Source organism: Martes martes, assembly GCF_963455335.1.
Source record: "Martes martes genome assembly, chromosome: 1".
NCBI classification, from domain to species: domain Eukaryota; kingdom Metazoa; phylum Chordata; class Mammalia; order Carnivora; family Mustelidae; genus Martes; species Martes martes.
This window is the reverse complement of record NC_137888.1, coordinates 203688348-203708758: the sequence shown is the minus strand read 5'-3', so window position 1 is coordinate 203708758 and position 20411 is coordinate 203688348. Positions and strand designations below refer to the sequence as shown.

The 20411-nt window shown below is 53.6% G+C and overlaps 1 protein-coding gene across 1 annotated transcript; it reads right to left on the bottom strand.

The window, feature by feature from the left end:
* Positions 1-2547: 2547 nt before the first annotated feature.
* PLVAP (plasmalemma vesicle associated protein) lies at positions 2548-18676 on the bottom strand. Its single transcript, XM_080805516.1, has 6 exons — positions 18227-18676; positions 11197-11293; positions 10392-11104; positions 8707-8764; positions 8478-8556; positions 2548-3715 (listed from the first exon to the last, which is right to left on the bottom strand). Exons 1-6 carry the CDS (start codon positions 18593-18595, stop codon positions 3709-3711), a joined length of 1323 nt encoding a protein of 440 aa, XP_080661642.1. The 5' UTR covers positions 18596-18676; the 3' UTR covers positions 2548-3708.
* Positions 18677-20411: the final 1735 nt, after the last annotated feature.

Below are 20411 nucleotides of genomic sequence, written 5' to 3'. Positions count from 1 at the left end.
TTTTTTTTTTTTTAAAGATTTTATTTATTTGACAGAGAGAGAGAGAGAGAGCACAGGCAGGGGAAGCAACAGAGGGAGAAAGAGAAGCAGGCCCTCTGCCAAGCAGGCCGCCTATGCGGGGCTTGATCCCAGGACCGCAAGATCATGACCCAAGCCGAAGGCAGATGCTTAACGGACTGAGCCACCCAGGCACCCCCAGAAACAATCTTAAATAGGGTCAGAATCCCTTCCAGAATCAGAAAAAGAGTCCTACCTCCAATGATCAAAGATAAAAGCTCTCAGGGTTTAGGGCACCTGTGAGCAGAGGCTGGGAGGTATCCAGGGCCAACAAAAGGTATGAAGAGAATGTTCAGGAGGCATCTAGAATACCACCCCCCCCCCACCAAAGGGGGGCTCCTGAGCCTGCATCTTCAAGGACCTCATTGCAATAAATCACTACCGATTTGTTTGCTTGTTCAGCAGCTGGGGCTGATGCAGCATGGAGGGCTCCTGGAGGGAAAGGGTCACTCGGTGAGCTGAGCCCACAAACATTGTTATTATATCTATTTTTTGGGAATACAAACGGGCCCAGAGGAGAGGCGCAATTCCATAGGGTTAGTGGGGCTGGCTGTCCAGTTGTTCTCCACATCAGGAGGGTCCAGAGGGCTTTGAGGAGGGGAGAGCAGTGTCTGGGTGGGGAGGGAGACGCTCTTGGGGTAGGATGCCTGGGCCCCACCCACCTCCCCCGGGCCCTGGCCCACAGCTGGACTGAGGTCCTTGGCTATGTTCCCTTTTTTCCAAGAAGGGTGAGGTGGTTTGTGGGAAGCAGCCATGGGGATTATTTATAGAGGTCACAGGAAATCCCTAAAGAGTCAGAACCTCACCCGGTGGCTGGGCCACAAGGTCAGAGAGGTGGTCTGTCAACCACTCCCTGACAGGTACTCAGTCCCTGCTTGCCCCCAGGGGAGCCACCAACCTGGGGGAGTCAGAGATACATGGTCAGGGATGGAGATGGGGATGCTCCCTGCAGGAGCTAGGACAATACCTGGGGCAATCAAGAGGGCTGCCTGGAGGAGGGATCTCTGGGGGCGGGCCTTGGAGGAGGAAGAAAAAGGCATTCTAGTCTGAGAGCTCAAATTAAGAGATAGTTTTTAGCCAGAGATTTAAAGGTCCAAGACAGCTGGAGGCAAGAGCTGCCCTGGAGGTGGGGGCAGCAGGGTTGGGGGGTGGCAGCAGGGGGACACAAGAGAGCTGAGGAACTGGACTTTGTTTCCAGGGTAATGGGGAGCCACAGCGGGTGTGTGAACCAGAGAGGGACATGGTCAGATCCCATGATGGAAAGGTCTCTCTGGACCAGCAGGGCTGGTCATGGGGGCCAGCTGGAGGGATGATATCCTGGGACACTCTGAAAGGAAGAGACCAACCAAAAGTCAGACCTGTGCCCACGAGTCCAGAAAGTTTAGAAGGATTATTTCTCAGATGAGAAAATGGAGGCTGAAACCAACTGAGTCAAGATTTGGATTCAGAGAGGTCTGTCTCCTGAACCCAAAACTCAGACATCCTGTGGTTGCCGGGACGGGCTGGTGTCATCCTGCTTTCCAAATCTCCGCTGCCCAGCCAGTAGGCTGAGGGTCAGGGATGTCCTTGCTTCCTTGGGGCCTGCAGACTGGCCCGTCTGGGCGGCCTGGCCTGGCTGACCCCCTTGCCCTGGCTTGGCGGGGCCCCAGCCGAGTGTTTCCTGCAGCAGGCGTCTCTCACCCGAGTTTCCGTATCCAGGAAATATCGCTCCTTTGTCCCTCCTGACTAGCCTGCTTTAAGCGTGGCAGTTGCCAGCCCTGGCTCCTTGTGAGTCATCCCCTCCCTGTCTAGGGTCCTGGGGGATGGGCTGGGAGGGAATCAAGGCTGGGGCAGTGGGGAAGGTGGGGGGTTGGGGTGGAGACAGCAAATGACAAGCTGAGATTCTAGATAATAATTTTTAGGCCGCTTTTCTACTGATGGGCATTTGCTTTATTTCTTGGAGTTCTTACTTCTCGGGAATAAAATCCCAGAAATGGGGTTGCTGAGTTGAAGGATTTATGTACCTTTACTTTAATGAAATATCACCAAACTAATTTCCAGAAGGGTTACGATGAGATTTGTGTTTCTACCAGTCCTGTAGGAAAATGCCCTTTCTCTACATCTTCATCAGCAGTAGGTATTATGGCTTTTTAAACTTTTTTCTTTTTCCTGGTCTAATGGGTTCAGTGGGATTTTCCTATATTCCTCTAATGCACTTTTTCCTGTTTTCCCCAACAAATTTAGTGATCAGTATGTTGAAGCACTTCCCAGCTGGACCCTGGTGCCCTTTCTGACATCTCATCTCACCACAAAACAAAAGAAGACAAAACAAATGCCCTGAGCCTTTAGTAACACTGTTCCTGGAGCCGTTCTGGAGAGGAGGTGTTCCTCTAGTCCATGACAGGCTGTCTTGCCTCAGCAACTGCTGGGGGGAAATCGTCAAAAACCTTGGGAAGATGAAAGCCACAGATGGACAACCTGTTTTCTAAGAAATTGCTTTTTTTTTTTTTTAAAGATTTTATTTATTTGTCCGAGAGAGAGAGCACAAGCAGGGGGAGCAACAGAGGCAGAGGGAGAAGCAGACTCCCCACTGAGTAAGGAGCCCGATGCGGGACTCGATCCCAGGACCCTGGGATCACAACCTGGGCCGAAGGTAACCTCTTAACCGAAGGAGCCATCCAGGTGCCCCAAATAGCAGTTACATAAAAAGTGGTTTCAGAGCTTTGAGGGAAGCTGGTGTCTCCAAGGGCTCTGTCCAGGCTGCAGGCTCTTCTGGCCCCGGGGGCATGCTGGGGGCAGGGGGAAAGGTCCTAGCTTGCAAGGTCCTCTCTCCAGCACCGCTAGGACCTGTCTTTTCAAAGCAGAAATCACCACTCTGGAGTCTTTGAAAGGATTCAGTATTTATTTAGTGCCACTAACATTAATACAGGCCACAGGCAGGGCTGGGTGTGGGTGGAGAGGGACAGGGGCTGCCGCCCTCACCGGCTATGCTGGGGTCAGTGGGTGACATTTGCCCTGGGTTTGGGTGCGGTCTGGCAGGGGAGCCTGGAGACTCTCCTGGGGGCCAGGGGGATGGGGGATGGAGGCTAATGTCTTCCCGTTTGCACTTCCCTAGGCCCCAGATGGAGATGAGGAGTCGGAAGACCAGAAGATTGGAGGGCGGTTGTGGTGGGGCATGGGTTGGGCGGATGGGTGGGATGCTGTGAGCACCCGGGCCCCTGCGTGCAGGAGGACTGTGACATCGGGCAAGGGCTGGGCGGATGTCGTGTGTGTGATGTCGGTGCTCTGCATCTGTGGGCGACGTGTTCCCTGCACAGTGTAGCATCACCGCCATGTTTTGTGAAATGCCTTCGCCTCATCAGTGTGTGACATCACGGCTATGTCTGTGTGATGTCACTGCGTCCACAGGGACATCACTGCAGTGTCTGTGGACGAGGGATTGCGCGGTGCAGGTGTGGGCCTGTGAGAGAGGATCAGAGGGGGTGGTGGGGTGCGGGGAAGGACGAGTGTGGGGTGCAGGCCAAGGGCACCCACTTTGGCGAGTGTGCAGGAGTTTGGCTGGCCATGGCCGTGGCCCTGGCTGCTGGTCCGCGCCATGGGCGTCTCGTCCACGCCGTGTCCGCAGACTGGCTGGTCGGGGCCACACCTCGGTCCTCAGGGCCTGGAGCCTCCTCAGCCACTAGGACAGGAAGGAGATGGTAATGGTCAGTCAGACGGAAGGACAAACCTTGCCCGGGCCTGCTTCCTCCCACCCCAGGTCCCTTGTTGCCACCGAGGACTCTTTGGCTCTTTTGGGGACAGCCTTCCCCTTAGACTCCTACTTGTTGAACCTCCCTGCGAGGGTGGGACTGAGATGTGGGCCTCCTCGGTACACAGATGAAGAGACAGTGGTCAGAGTGGCCACCTGCTGTGTTCCAGACCTCTGCTGCAGCCTGTCCGACTTTTACCTTTGCTTCCCCAAGCCCTGGGGATCCTGGCAGCTTGCCCCAAAGCCCCTGTCTATACCCCCACCCCTACCCCTCAGACAGGGCCTCAGTTTCCCTCTTTTGTCTCCACAGAACTGCCCCCCTCCCAGGGCTAGCCCCTCACTCATTCCCAGGAGGGTTTTTCCAAGGAGACTGCCTCTCCTCACACACTCTCCCTGGCTCCCCAGTGCCCTGCAGACAAGCCAGACCCATTCTACCGGGCATGCAAGGCTCTACCCACTCTGTCCCTACCAGTCCTCCTCGTCAGAAACTCAAGTCCTGCAGAGTCCTCTAAGACTTCACGAGGCCTCGCTTGGCTTCCCCCCTCCCCACAGCCTCTGCAGGAGCCAGCGGGCGGTCTGGAATGCCCTTCCCCCTCCTTGGCCTCGCAAAGGTTCCCGTGAGGGGTCAGGGGTTGGCTCAGACGCTGTTTCCTGGTGGGGAGGAGGGGGCCTCAGCCAAGCGCTGCTTCCGCTGGCCCCCTCCCTTCCTTCCCCGGCTCTTCCCTGGGGCCAAGCGGCCTCACGTTCCTTGGCTGGCTCTGGTCCCCCTTTGCCTGGCTCTGGTCCCCCCTTGCCGGCTCCAGCCTGACCAGGACTCACCCGGCTCCTGCCCTGTCGTATATCCAACCATCACCCACCCCGGCCCGCCAGAAGGCGAGGGAGAGTGGTCCCTGGCTGTTTCTCAGAGATCAGGCTCCTAAGGCCCCATCATCATCTGCCTGGACCAGCACAGTTGCCCTTGGCCTGGTCTTTGGCTGTGGCCTTCACCCCCCAACAGCGACTAGAGGGTGCCTATGGACCCCTGAGTCCAGTCAAGTCCTTCCCTGCTCACTGCTGTCCTAAAGCTCCCAAAGTGGTCACCGCAGACGTAGGCCCTGTGTGACCCGCACTCCCCCCGCACCCCCCCCCAACTTCCTACTCACCCCCTGGATCGCTCTGCCCAAGCCACACCACCTCCTCACCAGGCCCGGCCCTGTCTCAGGGCCTTGGCTTGGGCTGTGCTCTCCACCTGGTACACCTTTCCAGGGGCACCCCAGCTCCACAACCCCTCCCTCTAGTTCTCTGCCCCAGCCCCGCGTCACCCTCATGCAGGACAGAGAAGCCTGCCTGGCCTCCTGTGGGAAATTCTATCCTCCTCACACTGCCTCATCCCTTTTCTGCCTCGACCACCAGCAAGGGGCCAGCTCAGGCATCTGGTCTACCCTCCGTCTGCCCCCCTAGACCGGGAGCCCCACCAGACCTCTGCACATTCCTCCTCAGCACCCAGCAGCTGCTCCAGACACAAACGGGCTGAATAAAGGAACCAAATCACAATCGTGGTGGCAATGAACTTGAGTGACACTCGCTATGTACCCGGCTCAGAGTCAGGGCCGGACTTCCCATCTGCACACTTCCACACTGCAGCTGTTGAAGGAGAGAAGGCTAGCCGAGGACAAAGCACCAGCGGGACACCCTGCCACCGCCCCTGCCCCCCAGCTCCTGGGTGGGGCCTGTGGAACCTCCTTCCAGAAAGCTGCCCAGCTCTCTAAATGTGAATGCTTTGCCAGAGGGAAAGCCAACCTTGGCTTGATAATGGCGAGGCCTCCTGGGTCCTGAGGGTCTTCTTAGCATACGAAAATCCTCCTGAAACCTCCCTTTTCCTGACCTCCCCCAGCTCCCAAGTATATAACCAGCCACCCCTCCCCATCCTGGTACAGCCACTTTTTCTGCTCGGGGATCCTGTCCCCCTGGGTTTTGTTTGTTTGTTTTTTAATTTTTTAAATTTTTAAATTATTTATTTATTTTTAAAAATTTATTTGGTAGACAGATTACAAGTAGGCAGAGAGGCAGGCAGAGAGAGAGAGAGGGAAGCAGCCTCCCTGCTGAGCAGAGAGCCCGATGTGGGACTTGATCCCAGGGTGCTGGGATCATGACCTGAGCTGAAGGCAGAGGCTTTAAACTGAGCCACCCAGGTGCCCCTGTCCCCCTGTTTTAATAAAACCACCATTTTGCACCAAAGACATCTCAAGAATTCTTTCTTTGGGGTACCTGGATGGATCAGTGGGTTAAAGCCTCTGCCTTTCGGCTCGGGTCATGGTCCCAGGGTCCTGACATCGAGCCCTGCATCGGGCTCTCTGCCTGGTGGGGAGCCTGCTTCCCCTCTCCCTCTGCCTGCCTCTCTGCCTACTTGTGATCTCTTCTATCAAATAAATAAATCTTCAAAAGAAAAAAAAAAAAAGAATTCTTTCTTGGCTGGTACCTCCGGACCTCACCCCACCGAAGAACCTCACCTATATTCCAAAACCGCCTCACAACTTTTGCCTTACCCAGCCCCCGGGCCCCGAAACCAGTATTTACTTATTTGTCTTTACGTTAATTCTGTGTGTTTAACTTAAAGAAATGGATATCCACGGGACACGGTCTTGTCAGGGAAAAAGGAAATTAGTGCACTTGCCATCAAGAAAAAATGACTTAAAAGCGTCCACGAGAAAACCAAGACTTTGTGTTCTGGTCCAGCCAATGGGAGGATTCTGGGTTGGCCCTGGCTTTGGGATCGCGGCGACAGCTCCAAGTGGGAGCACGTTAGCAGCTCAGAGACCGCGTCAAGGTCCAGAAGGAGTAAGAGTGGAAAAGGAAGGCCCTCTCCTGATCAGAGGGTTTGGGAGCTGCTGAGTGATTGGGGTTGGACCTCAGCCCTGGCCCCTGACCGGAGGCATGTAAAATTCCGATGTGGTGATCATGCAGCCTGTGGTTTGCCTAGGCTAGCCCACCCAGGAGCCGGCCTCGCTGGGACTCCAAGCCAGAGCCGATGGCCGCCTTCTCAGGGGGAAGCTGAATCAAGGCTGGAGCACAGAGGGCCAGAGCCCCTTCCTGAGACCTGGCAGAGAGAAGCAGGAGGGGCCCTGCTTTAAGGACTCATTGTTTTCTCTGTGGAGGGATGTCTTTGGGGGTAAACAATGTCAAGAACTTCCCCTTTCTCCTCCTGGGACTGGTCTGGGCTGGGAGCCTGGCTCTGGCCCTGACTCACTGACGCATGACCCCAGGCTGTTCACTTCCCTGGGGCCTCAGTTCCCTCCTCGGAGAAGTGGGGATAATAATAGAACCTCCTTCCTTGCCATGTTGGCTTTGGGCCAAGATGGAGAGAGGAAAACTGTTTGCTTGGAGCAGGGTCTTCTCTCCACCCTCCGGCTCCCCTCCCCGCGGGCTGCCTGAGGCTGAGGGATTTCTCCCAGACGGAGCCATCCAGAACGGAAGGGACAAGTGGTGTGAGGAGGTGAGCTCCCCGTCAGAGGGTGTATGTAAGAGGAGCCATAGAGGAAATGGAGCTGGATGTGGAGGACCGCCCCCACCCCGGGATTTGAAGACAACCCTCTGGAAGTCAATTTGTCCCCAGGCTGAGATAGACCAGGCTGACCACAGCCTTGCGGGCAGAGTCATGGGAGAGGCACAGGCTTGGGGTTGGCGGAATTTGACTTAAAATCCCCGGTGTCGCCTGGAGCCCTGGGTCCTAAACTGTGAATGGCAGTGCCCATCCCAGACTCCTTGCCCAGCGATATGGTCCTGCGCGGGGACCGTAGCCACCATCTGGGAGGGAAGAACAGGATGTTCTCGAGGCGGTGGCCTGAGTCACCTTCCCTGTGATGCACAGGCTGTACTCTGGGAGGGGGCGAGGGGGGGCTGGGTACAGACACGGAGCCCTGACCTGAGTGTGTGCACAGGTACCTTGATGCACCCTGCTGCAACCCCCAGCCCCTGGCTTTACGTGCCTGTGGACAAGCACTTCACAGTTAGCAAAGAGTTTCCATGCCCTTGATTTCAGAGCCCTCCGTTTTTGTAGCGGTTAGAAAGAGAGGCTCAGAGGGGTCTCCGAGCTGCTGCTGCTCTCCCTCCTCCCTTCCTTAGCTCCAGCCACCCCCCCATCCCCCAGTCTGGCCTCTGAGCCTTTACCCTTTCCTAGACCAGCTCGGCCCCACGTTCCAGCTCAAAGGCCTCCTCCTCACTGAAGCCCTCTCTTGCCGGCCTGGAGTCCAAGAGCCTGGGTTCGAGTCCCCAGCTCTGCCATTCCCCGGCTGTGTTACCTGGGCCACGGCACACACCTTCTCTGTGCCTCATTTTCCTCGTCTGGAAAGTGGGAGGTGATGACAGTGGCTCGCCCACTGATTAGGGTTGTGAGGGTTCAGTGAGTTAAGCTGGCAAAGTGCTTCCGACTGTGCTGAACTCACAGTAAGGCGCTCGTCACTGTAGGCTCTTGGTCTCTCTTTTCATGGCTCCTTCACTGTTTCTTTCACCCCTTAATGAGGGAGTTCCGTGAGTGGGTCTGCATGGGTCTTAGTCCTGACTGTGTCCCCAGGACCCAGCATAGGGCCTGGTAGACAGCCAGCACTCAATCAAGGAAGCACCTAGTGCGAGATGAGCCTCCTTCCACCCCTAGTCCTCTTCCCAGCCTCCTCGGAGGCCCTGAGACTGAACCATCTCAGTCTGCCCAGTGCCTTACCTGGGTGGGGCTACAGCATTGCCTGCGGGCCTCTGGGATTCCAGGATCCTTCTCTTGAACTCCTCCAGGACAGCTGGGTCTGCGGCGAGAGGGAGGGGTCAGGTCCAACCAACCGCCCCAACCCTGGGCTAGGGGTGGCCCAGAAGCCCCAGTAGCAGGGCTGAGATGGGAGAAGCAGCAGAAAGGACCATCCCCGATCGCCTCCCTGGCCCTGCTTTCTGTCACTCACCGATGGGCTGGCGGTTGGGGGCAGGGGCCACAGGTCTTGGCATAGGCATCGGCTGCGACTGTGGGAAGAAAGATGGAGTGAGGTTGACAGAAGTCAGGACCCCTGAACCAGAGTCCCATGGAGGCTCGGGCTCCTTTATGCCCTTGGATGCCTAGGTCAGAGTTCCTTCCAGGGCGGGGAAAGAGACCCGGGAGACAGATATCCATATTAACGGATGTACGATTACGTGCACCCACCTGCCCTTAAGGGACTGGGAACTCTGGAAGCTGGCTCTCCTTGGAAGCCTCCCAGAGAGCTTGCTGGGGCCTGCCTCAGTCTCCCCTATAATCTTAGTTGCAACCTGACTCCAATTCATGACCCCGAGTCCATCCACCCAACACCGGACCCAGCCCCACTCCAAGCTGAAGCTGACTCACTCTGTAAACTCACTGCCTTCTCTCCAATGACCCTGAACCTGAAATCCAAAGCCAGCTTTGGATTTTAAACTCAATCACCTAAAATCCCAATCCAACATGAAAACAGAACTTTCTTTAGACTCAAACCCTGACCTAAACCCAACCCCCATGACAAACCTGATCAAAGATCATAACTTTACATCCAACTCGGACCCCAACCCGTTCCTTAGACCTGGCTGCTATGAAAAATCCACTCCCAGCCTCCTTCCCTCAGCCCAGCCCTGGACGCCACCACGGCCACCCAGAAACACTTTCCCAATACCACACTCACTCCAACTCAACCTCAGACCCTAGACTTTACCTCAAATGGAATCTCAACCCAGCCCCACTCCAAGATTAGCCCCTGTGCAATTTCTACTCTACACCCAGCCCTGACCCTCACCCCTCCCCAGGTCTCCCTACCCTAACTCAGGGTCACCCAGTCTTTCATTTCAAATATATTCCGAGGCCAGCACAATTCAACCCTCAGTCAGCCACCCTATAACCCCAACCAATTTCAACTCCTAACCCATGGTCAGCACCAATCCCAATCCTAATGCCCATGAAATCCTAAATCCACCCTTGGCCCCAAATTTCTAATCATCTCTAGCCCCACCAGTCACCTGCGCTCAGCTGAGCTTCAACTCCAACTTTAGGGGCTCCACTCAACCGAACAGAAGCCACTGAGATCCTACACCCAGTGTTAAACTCACCGGTCGCCCTGCACATGACCCCTGGCCTGACTTTCAACCTTTCCCTACAATCCAAACTCAGCACAACCCCAATTCTAAGACTCATGTGAGCTTCGATGGAATCCTATCTTTAATTCAAACCAACCCTAAACGCGGCGGTCACTAAGAACTCACCTTCACCTAAACACAAGCCCTGCTCCGCATCACGCCTTCTTCTAGACTAGACTTACTCTTCAGTCTCAGCCAACCCCCACTCCACGGCCCCTGACCTGTCAACTCAGACACATCCCCACCCCGACACCAACCCTCCATGAATCCCCCGTCTTTACCCTGAACCAATCTGGAGGCCCACCGGGCACCCTAAACTCAATCCCAATTCTTAATCCTTTCTCCATGTTCTTCCAAACTCCACCCCAATCCTATGTCAGTGACACTCTCAAGTGCGGTAAGTAACCAGACCTAGACTGCGAAGCTCACCTCAACGCCCTGAGACATCACCACCAACACGGCCCCCAGACCTGACCCTAATGCAACCTGAGTCCAGAGCCCTCTAGCCCACCTTGGCCTTGATGCAGGTGTCCAGGGCGGAGTTGCTGACGGCCAGCTGCATTTTGAGCTGCTCTGCCTCCCGCTTCTTCTCCTCCAGCTCCTTGGCCAGGTTGTCCCGCTCCTTCCGCAGTGCCGCCTTCTCCTCCAGGGCGAGCTGTGTCTGCCGGGCGCATTCGGCTTGGAGCTTGGCTTCCCGGGCCTGGGCCTCCTTCTGCACCTTCTCCTTGGCCTCCTGACTGGCCCGCAGGGCCTCCTCGACCTCCAGCTTCTGGCGCTGGATGTCCGAGTTCTCGCGGGCCACGCGCTCTATGCCGGCCCGCAGGCTCCGGGCCAGCTCCTCCACCTTGGTGCTCATGAGGGCGGGCATGTGGTCGCAGCTTCTCCGGGCGGAGGCTATTTCCGAGCCGAGGGGATGGTACAGGTTATAGCCCATCGAGTCCAGGGTGCGGGGGATAATGGAGTCCCTCCAGAGGTTACGCAGCTCCATCTCAAACTTGTCCTTGTCCAGCGGGAGGCAGAGGGTCTGCACCTTCTGCAGGCGGTCCTCGGCCAGCTGTCGCTCCTGCTGCTGCTGCTTCTGGACCTTGCCACACTCAGCCAGCTTCTCCTCCACCACTCCCTTGCTCATCGCCAGACCCTGCTTGTCTTTGGTGCACACTTCCTTCTCCTTGGCCAACTCTACCTCCAGCGTCTTGGCCTTCTGGTTCAGCATGAGGAGCAAAGCTATAGGGACATGACAAGACATCTCTGAAAGGTTGGGGGTTGCCAGGAGACTTGGCACACTGGCGCTCTACTACCCAGACTAGACCACTCACCATTGCAGCTCTTGTTAGTCTCCTTAAGTTGTTCTTGGCATTGCTTCTCGCTCAAGATGATGGCCGCCATGTATGGCTGGTTGCTCACGTAGGTCATCTAATGGGACGGGACATAAGGCAGAGCTCACCGTCCAGCACCCGTGGGTCCCCCTTGCTCCTGGTTTGCCCAGACCCTCTGGGCTGGAACCCCAGATCCCACACCTGGTTGGCCTGGGTTGGCCCAGTTTACAAGGGCATGGCTCCTGTATAGGGGATGCTGGTTGGATCTTTAAAAGTTGTTGCAGTTCATACTATATATTAATAATACTTCTTATTTTTTTTTAATTTTTAAAGATTTTATTTATTTATTTGACAGAGAGAGAGAGAGAGCCCAAGCAGGGCGAAGGAGAGAAGGAGAGGGAGAAGCGGCTCTCTCTTGAGCAGGGAACCCAATGCAGGGCTCGATCTCAAGACCCTGGGATCACGACCTGAGCTGAAGGCAGATGCGTAACTGACTGAGCCACCCAGGTGCTCCTGGTCAACTTCTTTTTGACAAGGATGCTCTTAGGAACTGAATTGTGTCTCCCCATTCATAAATGGAAGTCCTAACCCCTGGTACTTCAGAATATGACTGTATTTGGAGATAGCATCCTTAATGATGTGATTAAGTTAACATAAGGTCATTAGGGTGGGCCTTCATCCAATATGACCAGTGTCCTTATAGGAGGACATTTGGACACCCAGAAATCCACAGAGGGAAGATGACACAAAGACACAGTGAGAAGGTGGCCATCTGTAAGACAAGGAGTGGACCCCACTCCTGGAACCAATTCTTCCCTCCTAACTCTCCAAAGGAATTCACATCTTGATCTCGTTTATGTGCGAAAATAAATTTCCATTGTTTAAGCCACCCAATTTGTGGTACTTTGTTAATAAGGCAGCCCTAGAAAATTAACAGAGGTTGCAGAATCATTCCATGGGGGAAATAAAGAGTCTTTTCAACAAATAGTGCTGGCATAGCTAGATCGCCACATGTTAAGGAATGAATTTGGACCCCTACCTCACACCATATACAAAAAATTTACTCAAAATAGCTCAATGACCCAAATATAAGAGCTAAAACTATAGAACTCTTTTTTTTTTTAAGATTTTATTTATTTATTTGACACACAGAGAAAGATCACAAGTAGGCAGAGAGGCAGGCAGAGAGAGAAGAGGAAGCAGGCTCCCTGCTGAGCAGAGAGCCTGTCACGGAACTTGATCCGAGGACCTTGAGATCATGACCTGAGCTGAAGGCAGAGGCTTTAACCCACTGAGCCACCCAGGCGCCCCTATAGAACTCTTTAGAAGAAAACAGAGGTGTTAACTCTGCATGACTTTGGATTTGGCAATGGTACCTTTCTTTCTTTCTCTTTTTAAGATTTATTCATTTATTTGGTAGAGAGAGCACAGAGCAGTGGGAAGGGGCAGAAGGAGAGGGAGAAGCAGACTCCCTGCTGAGCAGTTGCTCGCCCCTCCCCTGGCAATGGTTTCTTAGATGTGACACCAGAAGCACAAACAAGGAGAAAAACAGATAAATTGGACTTCATCAAAATTAAAGATTTCTGGGCTTTAAAGGATTCTATCAAGGGAAAAGACTATGGAATCACTATATCGTGTAGCTGAAACTGACATAACATTTTGTGTCAACTATACAGGGAAAAGACAACCCATGGATGGGAGAAAATATTTGCGAAGAATGTATTTGATGATAGGACTAGTATCCAGAAAATGTAAAAGTAAATTCTTTTTTTTTTCTTTTTTATAAAAGTAAATTCTTATGAATCAATATAAAGAGATAACATGGGGCACCTGGGTAGCTCAGTTGGTTAAGCATCTGCCCTCGGCTCAGGTCATGATTCCAGGGTTCTGGGATCAAGCCCTGCATCCGGCTCCCTGCTCAGTGGGGAGCCTGCTTCTCCCTCTCCCACTCCCCCTGCTTGTGCACGCTTTCTCTCTCTCTTTCTGTCAAATGAATAAGTAAATAAAATCTTAAAAAAAAAGAGATAACTTAATTGAAAAAAGGTCAAAGCATCTGAAACATTTCTTCAAAGAAGATACACACGCTGTTGACAAGCCCATCAAAAAATATTCACCATCACTACGCATCAGGGAAATGCAAACAAAACCCATCAGGAGATACCACCTTCTGACCATTAGGATGATTATAAATGAAGAGAGGAGACAAGAGCAGAGAGTAACAAGGATTGGTGAGGATGAAGAGAAATCCCAGATGGTACTGGTTGGAATGTAAAATGGGGCAGCCGCTTTGGAGAGCAGTCTGGCAGTTCCTCAAAATGTCATGCATAGAATTATCACGTGACCCAACAATTCCACTCTTGGGTGGAGACCCGAGAGAAATTGAAGCACGGGTCCACACAAAACCTTTCACATGCACGTTTATAGCAATCACCGAGGGGTGGAAACAGTCCAAGGGTCCATCAACGGGTGAATGAACAAAATGAGGTCCATCCACAGAATGGAATATTACTCAGCCATAAAAAGGAACAAAACCCTGACACGTGCTACAATGTGGGCGAACCTTCAAAACGTCATTTAGAAACAAGATGGGATCAGGAGGGGGATAAACCGTAAGAGACGCTTAATCTTACAAAACAAACTGAGGGTTGCTGGAGGGAGGGGGTAGGAAGAGGGTGCTTGGGTGATGGACACTGGGGAGGGTATGTGCTATGGTGAGTGTTGTGAAGTGTATAAGCCTGATGATTCACAGACCTGTACCCCTGGGGCTAATAACACATTATATGTTAATATAAATAAAAAATTAAATTAAAACCCAAACCAAACAAAAAATGTCATTTAGTATGACTCCTGTTGTAGGATCCCATTTATACGAAATGTCCAGAACAGACAAATTCATAAAGACAGAAAGCAGTGGTTGCCGCAGGGGCTGGGGGAGGGGGAGGCTAGGGAGTGACTGCTCATGGGGACGAGGTTTCTTTTCCAGAGTGATGGAGTGTTCTAAAATCAATTATGAATCACTCTGTGAAGGTGCTCAAAATTATTGAACTATACACTTTTAATTGGTTGAGCTGTAGAGAATATGAATTATATCTCCATAAAGCTGTTTTTCCTTTAAAGATTTTATTTATCTATTTGACAGAGAGAGTGAGTGAGAGAGAGATTATGAGTGGGGGGAGGAACAGAGGTAGAGGGAGAAGCAGACTCTTCACTGAGCAGGAACCTGATTTGGGGCTCGATCCCAGGACCCTGGGATCATTACCCGAGCCAAAGGCAGACGCTTAACCATTGAGCCACCCAGGTGCCCTTGTGTCTTCCCTGGGCTTGACTGACTGAGCCACCCAGGTGTCCCTCAATAAAGCTGTTTCTAAAGGAAGTTCTTACAATGCAACAAGGTGTGCTTTCCAAGCTTTGGAACAGAACCCTCTGCAGTGGGCACCTGGGTGGCTCAATCAGGTAAGTGTCTGCCTTAGGCTCAGGTCAGGATCCCAGGGTCCTGAGATCGCACTCACATCAGGATCCTTGCTCAGCTGGGAGCCTGCTTTTCCCTCTGCCTGTCGCTCCCCCTGGTTGTGCTCTCTCTCTTTCTCTCTCTCTCTCTCTCTGTCAAATTAATTCATTCACTAATTAATTATCTTTTTTTTAAAAGATTTTATTTATTTGACAGAGATGACAAGTAGGCAGAGACGCAGGCAGAGAGAGAGGAGGAAGCAGGCTCCCTGCTGAGCAGAGAGCCTGATGCGGGGCTCGATCCCAGGACCCCGGGATCATGACCTGAGCCGAAGGCAGAGGCTTTAACCCACTGAGCCACCCAGGTGCCCCCATTAATTAATATCTTAAAAACAAAAGCAAAAACCCTCTGCAGAAATATAACAGGTAAAGCAGTGCAAAACGTGGGTTTGTCTTTCTGGCATTCCTAGTCCTTATTCCTTTGGAAGCTCCTTGTGTGCTAATGCCCTGGGCTCAGGGGGAGTCAGGAATAGCTCTGGATGTTCTAGTGACTTTTGCTTTCAAAAAGCCACAGAAGATCTGGAGGTTTCGATAACATGCGCTGGATCCAAAAATGAAATGAGAAAGAGGCTTTCTGCCAGTTGGAGGAAGTGAAAAGAGGAGGTCTCCCGGTGCTACTTCCCGACCCCAAGTGCCAGTGCCAGGTGAGGGTCCCAGCAGCTTGACCCAGGCAGGGTGGAGCAGACCCTAAAAATATCACTGAGTTAGAGGCGCCTGGGTGGCTCAGTCATTAAGTATCTGCCTTCAGCTTGGGTCATGATCCTAGGGTCCTGGGATCAAGCCCCACATCGGGCTCCCTGCTCAGTGGGAAGCCTGCTTCTCCCTCTCCCACTCCCTCTGCTTCTGTTCCCTCTCTCGCTGTGTCTCTCTGTCAAATAAATAAATAAAATCTTTAAAAAAAAAATCACTGAGTTAGTGCTCGCTTCGGCAGCACCTATACTAAAATCACTGAGTTAAATTCTCTTTTCACTTACAGGATCTCGGGGCCAGAAGTGCAGTTGCCCCAGCAGAGAATTTAAGAAAAATCACTTTTCTTAGCATGGCCAGGACCACCGGCTACCTTTGGACACTTGGGGCTGCCATGGCGCAGGCAGGGGTAGGGGGTACTCCCAGGGTGGGGAGCATGCACCCCGAAACTAGAGAACCCCCAGGGGCCTTGGAGAAAATCCCAAGAGGTTCCAGCCCAGAGAAATTTGTCAACACAAAGGAGAAAAAACAAAACAAAACAAAACAAACCTGTGATTTTCAAATGCTATATTTGTAAAGATGCAGATTCTTGGGTTTCTAAAATTCTACGATGGGGGGAGTTTAGGGTCCTGGGATGTGTGTGAGTATCTAAAACTTTAGGATCCTAGAATTCCTGATAGACCCTGGACCAGCCCCCTGTGTGTCTCCTGGAAGATGCGAATGGGCCCATTCCTGGGGAACTGGGAAGTCTGAGGGGGCACGTCCTGGCCTGCAGGCTGGTTCAAAGGGATACACAGCTCCATACTGGGATCCAAGGGGGGACCTGACTCATTCTGGGGACCTGAGGGGGCCCCACCTTGCCCTGGGATCTGAGACAGGGAGACACAGACCTTCTCCGGGCCGGTGTGACGGGGGCCGAGCACATCTTTCCTGGACGGTAGGGAGGGCTGGGTGGTCTGAGGCCCCAGCAGAGAGGCCTTTTCTTCCTTCCATTGTCCCCTACCCCCCCCCCCCAGCCAGCCTGTGGGAGAAACTGAGGCTGCCATCATCCAGCCTGCCCCCTCTGGCCCTCGCATCGCTCACCCCATTCTGCTGAGGCCCAAGGAATGTGGCCCCAGCCCCAAGGTCTCCCGGAGGAAGCGCATGTGTGAGAAAGCGGGAGATTGTCTTGCCAGGGGCATAGGACATGAGCTGAGGGAGCAAAAAGGTGGCAGTCTCCTCTAGATGCTCAGGAGTGCCACCAGGACCCTTCCCTGGGGCTGCCTGTCTCTGCCCTGCCGCCCCCCGCCCCCAAGCTGCCTTCCCCAGCTCAGGCTTTCACTTCCCCCACCTCAAAAGGGTTTGGAACGTCTCCTTACCTCAAGGGATTCAATGATGAGATATTTCTACAGCAGACACCCAGCATAAGGCAAATGGGAACTGTTCATACTTCTTACTCAGTAAGCCCCGAAAGTGCTGAGTTTTTGTTTAGCTAGTTCTTAATCTTGCTGGTATGTGCGGGCACATTCTGAACACTTTATGTGTATGAGGTCATGGGCCCAGGGGTGCTGCCAATCCACAGCCAGGATGCCCAGTGAAACTTAAATTCCAGGTAGAGGGGCGCCTGGGTGGCTCAGTGGGTTAAGCCTCTGCCTTTGGCTCAGGTCATGGACTCGGGGTCCTGGGATCGAGCCCCGCATCGGGCTCTCTGCTCAGCGGGGAGCCTGCTTCTCCCTCTCTCTCTGCCTGCGTCTCTAACTACTTGTGACCTCTCTCTGTCAAATAAATAAATAAAATCTTTTTTTAAAAATATTTTATTTATTTATTTGACAGATCACAAGTAGGCAGAGAGGCAGGCAGACAGAGAGGGGAGGGAAGCAGCCTCCCCACTGAGCAGAGAGCCCGATGTGGGGCTCGATCCCAGGACCCCGAGATCATGACCTGAGCCAAAGGCAGAGGCTTTAACCCACTGAGCCACCCAGGCGCCCCTAAATAAATAAAATCTTTTTTAAAAAAGTTGCAGATAGATAGTGAATACAGGGGTGCCTGTGTGGCTCAGCTGGTTAAGCGTCTGCCTTCAGCTCAGGTCATGATCTCAGAGTCCTGACGATCAAGCCCCGCATTCGGGCTCCCTGCTCAGAGAGAAGTCTGCTTCTCTCTCTCCCTCCTGCTTGTGCTCTCTCTCTCTCTTTATCAAATAAATAAATAAAATCTTTTTTTTTTTTTTTTTTAAAGATTTTATTTATTTATTTGACAGACAGATCACAAGTAGGCAGAGAGGCAGGCAGAGAGAGAAGGAAGGAAGCAGGCTCCCTGCTGAGCAGAGAGCCTGATGCGGGGCTCCATCCCAGGACGCTGGGATCATGACCTGAGCCGAAGGCAGCGGCTTTAACCCACTGAGCCATCCAGGCGCCCCTAAAATCTTTTTTAAAAAAGATAGTAACTGGGACACCTGGGTGGCTCAAGGATGGTTAAGCATCTGCCTTCGGCTCAGGTCATGATCCCAAGTTCCTGGGATCGAGTCCCGCATCAGACTCCCTGCTCAGCAGGAAGCCTGCTTCTCCCTCTGCCTGTTGTTCCTCCAGCTTGTGCTCTCTCTCTCTCGCAAATACATAAATAAAATCTTTAAAAAAAAAAAAAAGATAGTAACTACATTCTTTTAGGATAAGTGTATCCCCAATATCGTATGGGACATACTTGTACTAACGAACTACGCATGGCTTATCCACATGGGCTCCTCACATGACATAGAGAGTCTATGACTGTCTCTGGCTCCCAGACGAAGGGACCGGAGCTCCGACTGGGGAGGGGGACCTGCCCAGAGCACCCAGGGCAGGCGTCTGGCCCGCCGCCTTACCAGGTCAGCCTGGCACTGGCGGAAGCTGGCGTTGATCCTGTCCAGGTCGCGGCGGGCGCTCAGCAGCATCTGCATGATGGTCTCCTTGGCGCGGGAGGTGAGGTTGAGTTCCTTGGACAGGTTGGCCTGGGAGGCCGTGAGCCCCACGACCTGGTTGTACAGGCCCTCGGCCCGGCGCTCGGTGGCCTGGAGGTTGGATTCCGTGCTCACGTGCACGTTGCCGTAGACCATGAAGAGGACAAGGCCCAGGATGATCAGAAACTGGATAAGTGACACAAAGAGGAAGAAGTAGCGCAGGTAGTACCAGCAGCCCCTTGGGCTGCCCCCTGCCCGCGAGTAGGCTCCTCCGTGCTCCATTGCCAAACCCATCTCTGCCTGGGACCCGCGGCGCTGTTCCGCTGGTTGGCCTGCGCTGGGTGGCGGCCGCTGCCCCTTGTGCTCACCCTGCCACTGAGCGGGGGGAGTGTTTATATTACTCCTCTTAATACTTCCTCTGCCTGGCTCCTTCCTGACCGGGAGGAAATGGGGGCTGTGGGTTATCACAACACTCCCACCCTGGCTGTGAAGGGAGGGGCCGCGGCCCTGCGGGGTTCCTGATAGTCCCTGGGTGGGGCACCAGCTGGGTGAAGGAGCTGGGGGGCTTCTTTGGCCCCTCGGAGCCTCAGTTTCCCCACCTGCCCTTGCTCCGTGCCAAGCACTATCCTCACTATTCTCAGCACTGGCTGCATACTGTCTCCTGTCATCGACCCCTGTGGAGTGGAGGAGGAAACTGAGGCACAGGGAGGCAAAGGGACCGTCCCTGGGTCTCACGCTGTGAGTTCACAGAGACGGGCTTCCCTCTCGGTGGACTGGCTATGGATGTGCATCCGCCTCATGACCTAAATCAGGTGGAGTGCTTGGTCCAGAGCTGGGCATACAGTAGGTGCTCATCAGGGCTTCCCAGAGGGCTGACCCGTGGATGGCCATGGCCTAGGCTCCCTGAGCTGTCTCACCTGAGGCCCTGCTCACACAGGTGCTGCATAAGTACTCTGGGAGCAGTGTAGGCGGCAGTGAACTTGGAGCTGGCAGAGCAGGCTTGACCCAGCTGAGCTCAAGGGAGGGGTTTCTCCTGTCTGTTCTCAGTTTTCCCCTCCGTGAGATGGGTATCCCTGTGCTGTTCCCGGGACAGGGCCAGGGAGGGGGCCCGTAAGAGAGGGTTTGTGGTTTTGTTGTTACTATCATTTCCTGCTGGAAGTGTTATTTCGGGATTCTGTGAGATGGTGAATGGGAAGTGCTAGATAGGTGGGGTTGAACTGCATGTTGGGTCACCCCCAGGTGGGTGTGAAGGGGTTTTGGGGACCAAGGAGCAAAGGATTTTGGGTGCGCCCTCTTCTGCCTATCCCCTGAGAACCAGGAGCTCCAGAAAAACCCTCCATGCTGGATGAGGTGCGAGCCTCAGACCTGGCCATAAGGGACCCTTAGTCTTAGGGAGGCAGAGTGGGACACAGCCCCTAGCTCCATGAGGTCAAGGCTGGGAGGAATGGGGGCTAAGGGGAAAGGGCCCAGCAGACGGAAAGGATGCTGGACAAGAACACCATTACTGTACACTGCTTGTGGGGGGGCACAGCAGGGTGAAGGGTCCTGCCTGGGGACTCACCCCCCCCATCAACCAGGGTAATGGAGTCGGGGGTGGTTGACAGCGAGGAGGGGGTCCTCTAGGATGGTGTTCATCACAGGGGCAGGAGTTGGGTTGGGAAGGAGGAAGTTCCCAGGGGTAGGCAGGAAACCCCTGTCTGACCTTTGGCCTTTACAGCTACCCAGCCGATTCCTGATTCCGGACCCTTCCCAGAGGCTTGTCGCAGGGAGGAGGGTTGGGGGCTGCAAGTGGTGCCCAACCAGCTATTTCTCTAGGTTGGCCAGGCCCACCCAGACTCCCCAGAGCAGGGTGGGAGGAGGACATCTTGGATCTTTGTTAATGGGGGCCATGTAGGCAGAGAGAATACATAGTTTCAACGTAGGCTCTGGATTTAAGCTCTGGCTGTGTTGGCGACCCCTGTGTGATCTCAGACAAATGATTTTCCTTCCTTAATTAAGCCACAGTTTTCTTTTGTCGAAAGTGGAGGCGACATAGCCAGTTGTGAAACACTTGTCACAGTGTCTGGCACACACTCAGCCTTAGTAAATGACGATAATTTTTTTAAGGTGA

Excerpts from the sequence above, each read along its gene's own strand:
- PLVAP (XM_080805516.1), bottom strand. The coding sequence starts at position 18,595 with ATGGGTTTGGCAATGGAGCACGGAGGAGCCTACTCGCGGGCAGGGGGC. Across the intron at positions 11,294-18,226 it reads GCCAGTGCCAGGCTGACCTG|ATGACCTACGTGAGCAACCA; the intron begins GTAAGGCGGCGG and ends CCGTCCCATTAG. Across the intron at positions 8,557-8,706 it reads CCCCAACCGCCAGCCCATCG|ACCCAGCTGTCCTGGAGGAG; the intron begins GTGAGTGACAGA and ends CTCTCGCCGCAG.